Source organism: Phragmites australis, chromosome 13, assembly GCF_958298935.1.
Source record: "Phragmites australis chromosome 13, lpPhrAust1.1, whole genome shotgun sequence".
In the NCBI taxonomy this organism is placed as follows: domain Eukaryota; kingdom Viridiplantae; phylum Streptophyta; class Magnoliopsida; order Poales; family Poaceae; genus Phragmites; species Phragmites australis.
The window spans coordinates 17,759,622-17,770,495 of NC_084933.1; the positions used below are offsets into that span (position 1 = coordinate 17,759,622).

The 10,874-nt window shown below is 49.3% G+C and overlaps 1 protein-coding gene and 1 non-coding gene across 2 annotated transcripts; both read left to right on the forward strand.

Moving 5' to 3' along the window:
- Window positions 1-1,905: 1,905 nt before the first annotated feature.
- On the forward strand, window positions 1,906-1,977 carry TRNAM-CAU (transfer RNA methionine (anticodon CAU)). Its single transcript has one exon. It is a non-coding gene; the product is annotated as a tRNA-Met (tRNA).
- Window positions 1,978-5,234: 3,257 nt separating this feature from the next.
- Window positions 5,235-7,073, forward strand: LOC133888865 (uncharacterized). The gene is made up of 2 exons (XM_062329239.1): window positions 5,235-6,479; window positions 6,563-7,073. Exons 1-2 carry the CDS (start codon window positions 5,235-5,237, stop codon window positions 6,890-6,892), a joined length of 1,575 nt encoding a protein of 524 aa, XP_062185223.1. The 3' UTR covers window positions 6,893-7,073.
- The last annotated feature ends 3,801 nt before the right edge of the window (window positions 7,074-10,874 follow it).

Genomic DNA, 10,874 nt, shown 5'->3' on the forward strand with positions numbered 1-10,874 from the left:
AAAATTGGCGAAAAACCTGGGCAGCCGAATTGGGTGACTCTGAAATCTGAATGTGTCGTATTTTGGCTCGGCTTCCATGCGACATATTATATGCATACTGAACAGGCCATAGTCTTATACAACGTTGGAAGAAAACGTACTCGGTGTTAGCTCCTTGGCCGACTCAAGTCCAAGCCCCTTGACTACTGCATAAGGAAAATTTCGCAAGCGCCCCTGTCAGCCAATCATAACTTCTGCACGTTCTTCTTTGCTACGTTACTGGAGTTGGAATATTGGGACCTTGTGGATGGATGGATGGATCATGAATGTCGCATACACTCCCTGATCGGTTGGGTGATATGGGTGCTGCTACACTTCCTGAGTTACTGGAGCAAGAAACTAGTGCGTACATGTGAAGCATCGCAGTACCCCGCACCAAGCATTCGGGGGGGGGGGGGGGGGGGGGGCAACGCGGGATCCCACCACTGACCAAAGCAGCAGGGCCGAAAGCAGAAACTCGCAAAAAGCCGCGCGCAGATTCTCGATTCCATCTGCTCCACTCCACGGGTGCCCTCTTTCCGTTCTCGGAGAAGCGGGCGGCGCCCTCCGAGTGCGAGCCGTGCCCCCGGGGTGGCCGACACCCGCGCGTCGACGTCGAGCTCCCGCGCCGATGCGAATACATGGAGCACGGTGGCAAGGCACAAGGGTGCGGCCAAGCTCACGGGGTTCGATCTCCTGTGTCGCAGGCCTAAAAAATAGCCTTTAATAAAAACTACGGGTAAAAGGTCCGGTTCTATATAAAAAAAGCTCCCGCGCCACCGACAAGTGCGGTGCCGTGTTGGGCTGCCTGCCGCTGGTACGTACGTCTACTCGCACTCCAACGTGGGGCACACGCGGACCCGGAACAACGCCTCGGTAACAGAGCTGGAGTGGATAGACTGGCGGCAGCACTGCTCCATTTACCTTTGTTCGTGCCGGCCGGGCCGCGGTAAAACTACTGCCCGATTCGGATAGGGGCTGCCGACGAGTTCCAACTCCAGGCTGCGTGCGCTCGGGTGACGGCCGGGTGGTGGGTGCGCGCACGCCATCGCCGGAATGAGATCTTCTGACTTAGATAACTTCAATAAGCTGCTAACAAGCTGCTAACCGTTGATTTGAGATGGATAGATCAGATTCAATGGAACAGTGCTGTAACCAGTAACAGGGTGAAGTTAGAGGAATCGGATCCGTCGTCGCAAACCTGCAGCGCCATGCATGCGAGCGCGCGGCCACAAAGCGATCGACCTTGGCGTGGTGACAATTCCGCCAGTCTCCTCCAAACACGCGTTCAGTGGAGCCAGGATTTCTAGCTTGTGGGTGTACGTACGGCCTACGACTACGGTAACGCATTCGTGTTCAGGTGCGCCGAGTCGACGGTGCCGTCGAAGCTGGTGGCGCCGCCAGGCGCGCACCACGCAGTGAGGCTGCCCGGTGCGAGGAGGCCAAGGCGCGCATCGGCGACAGCTGCGTCCGCGGTGATCGACCTCGTTGAGGATCGGCGAGCCTGGTGATCACGGCGCGCACACGGCTGGCTAGAGGACCTACATATCGGGGGCGAGCAGGCCGAACCACGTGGTACCGCTGGCCAGCGAGATATACTGCCTATTCCTCCCAGGTGGTCCACGACCCCCATGGCGTCTTCGCTCTCGTGTCAGTGCCGACATCGACGGCCGCCGCCGAGAGGTTCGAGAGTTGCTGCCTCGAGAGCTTGGATGCTCTGTTCAAAGAAAAAAAAAAGCTTGGATGCCTTGGAGACGGAGGACAGGAACATGCATGCGTAGCAATAGCACATACCTTTCTTAACCTTTCTGATTTTAACACAGTCATTTGTTTCTAGCCGTATACTTAAATAAATATGATATCTGGTTGGCGCAGTATAAACCGTACATCAGAGTGGCGCAGCGGAAGCGTGGTGGGCCCATAACCCACAGGTCCCAGGATCGAAACCTGGCTCTGATACACTTGTTTTAGATTTTAGTTTTTTTTTTGGGGGGTGGGGCGGGGGCAGTTTTTTTGGGGGGTTGTAAACATTTTTTTTGTCCCCGCTAATATTGAAAGCACCCATCAAGGTTCATATGAAGTTCACAAAGTAGAAACTAAACTGGTAGTTATCAGCATAATCCACACTGCAAAAGAAAAACACACTAAAAACTATAATTCAGGAAACGGCCATGGATGCACGTATGCAATCTCAAAATATATAGCAGCAAAGTGGCATGTTGTTCACTTCCAACACACCAGGTTGTTCCGTGTTGGGGCATCAGACGATCAGAGCACAGGGCTACGACAAAAACTTTTTTGCAACCAGGTATTGTAGTGCCACAACTTTGCAACAACAAAACGGATCGATAAAGGAAATTTTGCCAAAATGATCAGTAACACACCACTCAGGAACAATTACAACTTTCAAGCACAGGACTGGGACGATGTTGAAGAGATCTTGTAGCTAAGCAGTACAAGCAGGGCTACCGTTACCGTTGCCGCAAAGCTCACAGCAAAAACGCACCGCAGGATCGTGTCAATATTTACTGCTCTACTAGTTGCTACATTCACTTGCTGTTCCTTTCCTACCGGTTTTCCTGCATTGCTCTCACTTGCTACGTTTCTCCTCGCAAGTGTAGACTGACTTGGCTCCTGATGAGCAACATTGGCCTCTCAGCATTTGCACTAGGAATAAGATAGCAACCCAAAAACCATGCAGCACTTCATATCAGCAAACCAACTAGTTTGCAAGCTTGCACGAACGAAGTTAGCAGTAAGTAGTGAGGAGGAAGCTTGCCTGATTATGTGAGCACCCGAACGTCTTCACGTATATCATCTAAAAAAATGATCCACTTCCTCTGACTTTACACGGTTAAAGGCATAGGCGAACAGTATTCTGCGAGGGAAGCTACAGCAATGTGAAGTTAGATAGTGTAGCTCGGGGGTACTGTTCATAGAATTACTGTATTGAACTAACTGTAGCATAGGTACTGTATCACTACTGTATTACTAAATCTTGTTAGTCTATTTTCAATCCAGCTGCTCATAACAAACCAAAGTCACAAGTACTGTGCTCCTCTGACTTTACTTTAAAAAACAGCGCAACAGATATTCAGATCACAGCAACACACGTGGAGCATGTCTAAGTCCAATAGAGCATCTCCAATAAACTAGCCAAATTACATCTTTCATATCTCTATATGGAGGGTCATTAAAAAGATTCCTTCTCTATATCTCTTTTCACTCCAACAGACTATGTTTGTTTCACCATATTCTCATCTAGAATCGACAGACGCAGTAGCCGTCGCCGTACACGATGTGTAAGTACTCGACGGGCTTCACGCTGGGGTGCCTGGGCAGGAAGGCGACGTTGAAGTGACGAGCGCGCGCACCCGGTCCGGCTGCAGCAGGCATAGGAATCAACAAATCTCACGAAATCTAAGGGGATGCGAAGGGGAATCAAGCCGCGTGCCGCTCACATGGGTACCTGCTGGAGGGCGTGGAGGAGGGCGACAAGGTCCCCAACGATGTGGAAGACGGTGTAGGAGGACAGGCACGATAGTGCCCCCATAGCCGCGGAGGTCGGGTGCGACGCAGTGGTAGCCCCACGCCGCCAGGTACCCCATCTGGTGACGCCACGAGTACCACAACTCCGAGAAGCCGTGCACGAACAGCACCACAGAGGCGGTGGTGCTCCGCCTCTCCTCCCAGGCTGACGTCGTTGCCCACTGACTCGCCTCCAAGCATCCCCGCCCACGCGCCGCCGTCGACCGGATCTGGGAGGACAGGGAGGGAAGACAAGATCGACGAGAGGAAAATGGATCGGGAAGTCGGGGCGCTGCAGCTCCGTCCTGGTCTTGGATGGTCACCGTGGTGGCGGGAGTGCACGGGACGAAGCGGTAGTTGAGGATGGCGTGGGGGAGGCACTCGCCAAATGTGGTGTGCGTGAGAACGACGCTAGAGCGTGCGTCAAAATAGGGAGGGTGATAGGAGATGGGTTTTTTTTTGGCTGAACTAGCTAAAAACCAGATATAGTGAGTGATAGCTGTTTTATTGGAGATGCTCTAAGGGGCTGTTTGGTTGTCTCTAGTTTTATGGTCGGGCTCTCCGCATGTAGAATCCTTTGGTTGCTCTTTTTTGTTTGGTTGCATGTACCATCCCCGCAGTCTGGTTTATCCGATGCAAAATCACTGTTATAGTCTGGCTCCTTAGAAACAAATTTCTTTCATATTTCTCCCGAGCCAGACTACGATAATGATGATATTAATGTATAATTAGTGAGTATTAACTTATATTAGTATATTTTAAATTAGATTAAAACTTAATATGATAAATTAAGTACTATAGAGTGTATTTATGTAAAATAAACATCATGATAACACTTGCTTTTTATTTCAATCTCATACAATATATACTCCTACAAGTAACTAAATACAATATTTTCTCAATCAAATTGTTCGCATACAACAATAAAACAAATAGCATTACATGAACACAGTGTGACTTAAATGAGCTTACCTCACTGGATACGAGCAAGACTATCAAACGAGCAACTAAACGGCCCTAAGTGAACTCGACCTGCGCTTGGGCGGCGTCTGCGCGACCCTGGAGGCCTGGACGACCTGCGCTTGGGCTTGACCGCCACAGCAGCGAGGGGAGGCGGAGAGTCCGGCCGGTCCCAGCACGTCCTCGGTGTCCTCCATCTCCGGCGGCGGCGGAATGCGCAGCCAGTGCCACGCGAGGTTGCGAACTGCCGCGGCGCGTGACAACTGGGCTTCAAGTGCTGGGCTGAGATTGCTGGGTCATGGGCTTTGGATGGAGCACAGCGCCGCGCAACCCGAGTTGATTGGGCTGGCGTTGGGTCGTAACCCAAACGTAATTTTGGGCCGGTCTTTCACGTATCCGCGCCGTTCTCCGCAGCGGTTGCTCGCTCCGTCGGCACTCCCGCAGCGCCAGAGAGGTCCCAAGCGCGCGAGAACCCAACCCAAACGACGCGGCGCGGCGCGGCGCGCGTCCACGTGCACCCACGCGTGTCGCTCCTGCCCGTGCCCATGCGTGCCGTGGCATATCTCGTCGTTCCTCCACGTGTAAAAGGCACACCACGGCTTCACCTTCCGGCCTTCTACAAGCATCGGCGGCGGCGGATTTAAGCCGTTAGGCACGGCGGGTCACAGTACACGGTGTACTCTGCTCGTTCGCTAGCTTCTTGTTCCCAGCTGATGCGAACTCATCCGATGCGACAACGCGCCGCCGCCATGATGAACGTCATGGCCATCGGGCTCGTCCTCTCCACCTTGGCCGCCGCGGGCGTCTGGTCGCCCGCGCCGCCACCCTCAGCCCAGCAGCACGGGGACCACGTCGTCCGGGAGGGCCGACGCGTGGTCATCGTCGAGTACGAGCGGGAGCGCCCGCTCTCGCCCGGCGTCAAGGAGGTGCGCGTCCTGTCAGACCATGGCCCCCTCGTCGGCGGCGAGGGCGGCGACAAGGTATTCCACGAGGCCGGAGGCGTGGTCTCTGACGCGGCCGGCAAGGTAGCTGGCGCGGCGGAGGAGGGCGAGGAGAAGATGTCCGATGCCAAGGTGAGCGCCAAGGGCGGTGACCTCGGCGCGGTCAAGCGGTGCAAGGACAGGCTCTGCGGCGCGGGCAGGAAAGTAGAAGAGGGCGCTAAAGACGCGACGTCGCGTGTCGAGCATGGCGCGGAGGACGCGGTCCGAGGCGCCAAGGAGATGATCTCGGATGCCAAGGACAGCGCTGAGAACAAGGCGTACGACGCCGCGTCGCAGGGGAAGGAGACCGTGAAGAGCGCCAGGGACAAGATCTTCGAAGCAGCCGGTAAAGCCAAGGAGAAGGAGTCGGACATCATGCACGGAGCAGCTGAAGCCGCGAAGAGTGCGAAAGATAGGGTGTCTGAGGCGGCCAAGAACGCCAAGGACAGCGCCGAGGATACTGTCAAGAGCGCCAAGGACAGGGTCGCCGACATCGCCGAGAGAGCCGAGGAGTACGCGGAAGACGCCGCCGAGCGCGCGGCGGACAAGGCCGCGGAAGCCGAGGAGGCCGTGAAGGCGAAGGCCGGCGAGGTGACCAAGAACCTGACCGACATCGCGCGTAGGGCGTGGGACGTGGCGTCCGACGCCGCCGCGTACCTCCTCGGTGGGCCAAGGGAGGCCGTGCGCACCGCGACGGCCGTGATGCACCTCCTGGGCTTCGCCACGGCCTATGGCACCTGCGTCTGGGTGACGTTCGTGTCCAGCTACGTGCTCGCTTCGGAGCTGCCAAGGCAGCAGCTCGGCATGCTGCAGAGCAAGCTGTTCCCGTTGTACTTCCGCGCCATGGCCTACGGCGTCGGCCTGGTGCTCGCCGCGCACCTGCTCGGGCGAGAGCGGAGCTCCCTCGCGTCGCGCGCCCAGAGCTTCAACGTGCTCGCCGCGCTCTCCCTGATCCTCGCCAACATGCTGCTTCTGGAGCCAAAGGCCACCAAAGTAAGTTCTTTTCAAAGTTCTTTCGCATGGATGTCTGCAGACACGCGTTCCATAGTCCCTCAAATTGCGCCATCCAATTGTAGGTGATGTTTGAAAGGATGAAAGTGGAGAAGGAAGAAGGCAGGGGACGGGACATGGCGGATATCGACGACCCACCGGCCGGCAGCATTGCGACGACGGCCACCAACACCGCCACTGCCGCCCGCGCAGAAGCGGCAGCAGCACGTACTGCCGTCGACGGCGTGGCGACGACGGGCGACGCGGAGATGTCCAAGAGCAGGATGGCGAGGCTGAACAAGCGGCACAAGAAGCTCAACAGCTACTCGTCCCTGTGCAACGTGCTGTCGCTGATGGCCCTCACCTGGCACCTCGTGCACCTCGCCCGCCGCCTCCAGACGGGCACTGCCTGCTAGGCTGGTCTGCGCTCATCTTTGGCTCCCCCGTGCTCTGCAGCTCTTCGTCGTCTCGTTGTACTTTTCAGTTAGCATTCAGTTTATGCTTCAGATGTCTGCGAGTGACTAGTGATGTTAGTGCTCCAGTTTCAGTTGTTTGGGAAGTTCGTAGACGTATCGTGGGTGTAACTGAGAATCAAGTTTTATATGCGTTTGATGGAAGTCGTGTCGTGTAGGGCGTGTTGTGTGGCGACGCCGTCGCTGGTGTTGCTGTGCAGTCTACGCGGCCGTGTTTAATTTACTTGCTCAGCACACTTTGTAGATCGTAACTCCAGATTACCACTGGGCAGAGGTGCAAACCTAATGCGGTTACACGGCAGCGGAGGGTCGCCTTCTCTGCGAGCTGGGTAGCCATAGACAGACTAAAAAACATGTGCCTGTTCTTCGATTTCGATGCGGTTAGCTAGTTGTGTACGATCAAATGACGAATGATCTGCTTGTTTTAGGTTGTTTATTTTGAGCCCCATGCTCTATTTTAAAGCCTGTTAGGTGCTAGCTGTGAATTAGAGTACATAGCTTTGTTAGCCCGTAAATATTGAAATTGCCTATCTTGTGAATCTCTTTTGCTCTTATTAATAGTGTGTGGCTAGTCTTGCTATAATATTTTGTTACGATAATATTTGATTAAGTTTATTTTATATTGACTCTTTATTTAGGTATTTGATTTTTATAATAATTTGATTTTTTCTAAGACTTGATATGAATCTTTCTTTTTTTTTTTATTTTAACCCTAATTTCAATTATTACTTATTTTATTTTATTTATACTTTTTATTTAGATATTTTGCTTTCCAAACCGTATGGAATCGAACTACTAACTTTTCATAATTTTTAATTTCGGATTTAGCTAGTTCTTTCAAAATTCATAAACTTTTGTTAGTGACCTTTGGAACTTAATCAGTTTATCAAAAAGGAATTTCATCAGTAGCTTTTGGAACTTTTGCAAGCAATTACAGGAGTTTTCGTCATTTTTGGAAATGACTTACGGAACTTTTGTCAATAATAATTAAAAATAATTCAACAAAATACAGGAACTTTCCTCGAGTAATCTCTGGATTTATTCGACCGCTAGCAATTGGACACGTGAAATCAATCTAGAATATAACAATTCAAAGAAATAAAAAAATAGCATAAAAAAGAGATTCGTATACATGAAATTCACAACATGATCATGTAATTTCAGTACTGAGGAGAATAGCGAGTACCTGAATATAAGGGTCGAGAGAACCATATCGTTCAGAGTAGCCGTCTATAGTAACGCTATGAAGAGAATCAAGATAGTGACTAATTTGTGAAGGGATGGAAAGAATTCTTGCATAGTACCTTAGTGTAAAGGTAGTACGATGGAGGTGACATTCGTGGTAGACGGTGATGGAGGCAACGGGTGGGCGGCGATACATCCTTTCCAGAATGCCAACGTTGTAAGTGAAGTGTTGTATGTAACGCACCCTCTGGAGAAACCTGACACGGTGGGCGAAGTACGGGAGGCGGCGCACCCTTTAGAGAAGCCCGACGGTGAATATTTGGATGATAAATATTGAGCGTCTAGGTATGAAGGTAAATAATAGAATATTGAATATATTTTTGAAACGTATGAAAGATAAATATTTGACCTATAGGTATGGAAGATAAATAATAGTAGATTGAATGTATGTTTTGAAAGAGGAATACGATTCAATTTTACACGGTGACTGTTTGATCAACTTGAGTAAATAATAAAGAATGGTGAGATTTGCTAACTGATACATTTTTTAAAGTATAGATACATGAAATTTTTTATAATAACTTAGGATTGATTAGCACTAATGGAATAATATTAATTACGCAACTTGAACAATGACCATCCTCGGTGTAATTACATGACACATACACGTTACATATATTATCAATGTACAAGTGAAATAAAAAACACGATTTTTATTTTTTAAATAAAAAAATATAAATATATTCGTCAGTTTTGAAAAATTGCAAATATACTTATGTCACATGTTGAAAGGACGACACGAGAGTCCGCATGGTAGCTCAGTTTCAACCAGACCCTACTAGCTATATTGGTGGATAGGTGGAGGTCAGAGACGCGCACAATCAATCTCTTATGTAGGGAGATGATGCCTACACTTGAGGATGTCTTGCTCTTGGTTGGCCTATCATGCGCGAGCCAAGTGGTGGGCCCAAGGGACATAGGTTTCTCCTGATGCAACGACATCCTGGCACAACTCGGTGTTGTTGTCCGGAGGGACGACACCCCTCTTATAGGATGATACCCGAGACCGAAACGTACCAACCTATCAAGAGGTTTATACTTCAGTTCGTGGTACGTTACTTATCTGACATTTCTTCACATGTTTAATGGTCCACCTCTACATGCTTAATATTTTTCATTTTATAACTTACAGGCAGATTACAAACCTCTCAGCAAAGTTCACGGCTATGGTTCTCCTGCCACTACATTCGTCACACGCTAAGCACAATGGTGGTAGCTCCTCTGGACCGTCTCACACTTGAGCCGGTGAGCACTATAGCAACAAACTCCTCCAGACCGTCTACAGTTGGGTCGATGAGCACCTTGATCCTAGCTCCTTCAGACCTTCTTACACTGATGCCGTAGAGCTAGGTATCTCTATCAAGAATACATTATGTACTTCGTTCCTTACACATTCGCAATTCGTGCTAACATGTTTTGCTCCGTAAACCACATGCATAGATCGTGGAATATGATGACATACACACGACAACGAAATACCTAGAGCAGGTCATCGGGGAGGGTACCACAGACATTTCGATTGGCTTTGATACCTTCCTCGGCTCGGGTCTTACATAGGATGAGATCAGACCCTCCCAGTTAGGCGGCGCACGTTCTGTAGGCTAGCAGCAAACCCAGGAGGACTAAGCGGCGTCAGCTCCCAATGGCCGGCCTTCATGGATAGTTATCCCGCCCGACCCGCTCACGTACTCAGTGTACCACGTAAGAGCATGAGGTCGTAGGATGCCGAGAACTTATGAGCATAAGGAGTACTTTACGAACTATATTGCATGTATCATATACTATGTACGTATTATTTTACTATATTATTATTCTACACCCAGTTTATTCTTTAGCTTCAGCATCACGACATAAGACACCAAGCAACCGGTCCATCAGTATTGCGTTGTCAAATATATAAAAAACAATCAATTCTAAAAAACAAAATTTCTTTTTTAAAATCAATCCTAATTTTATTGGAAAAAAATTACAACGAGCAACAGGTAACTATGTCTGTCCACGCTGGCACGCGATGCCACCCTTTTTCCTCTTCAACGGATGACATGAGTCTAGATTTATAATTTTTCAAAATAGACGTATATATATATACAATTTTTTCATTTAAAGGAAATATAAAAATAAAAAAATCAGGAAAACATGCCCTAAAAGGTACATGAGAATGAGCCAGCCCACCTACGGATGAAAATGCTGACGAGTGACGAGGCCCAGTTTCCAAGCCGAAGCGGCGCGGTCGGCCAGGTGCGCGGAGATTTGGTAGGGCCGCGCGCGGGTTGTCTATTTAGCCCTCTTGTTTTCTGATGAAAGACCTGGAGTCCCGAATTCCCTATGCATCCATTAAGTGCAGAGCAAGTATAAAATTTGCTAATAGTATAATATAAAAATATTCAAAATTATCAACATAGTATATTTAACAAATAAGTTTGAAATTTACAAAAAAATATAATATAAACAGTTCAAATATGAAATAAAGTCTTACATAGATATAAAAATACAATAATACAATACTTACTCTAAAAGTACTTTATGCTTTCTCATGGCCATAAAAATCTCGATTATAGAATCATCATTTACCTTACAGAAAACATCACGTTCAATAAATATGACTAAAAAATTGTTTAATAACTTGTCGCTAATATTTTTTTCTCAACTTATTCTACCAGACTCAATACTGAAAATACTC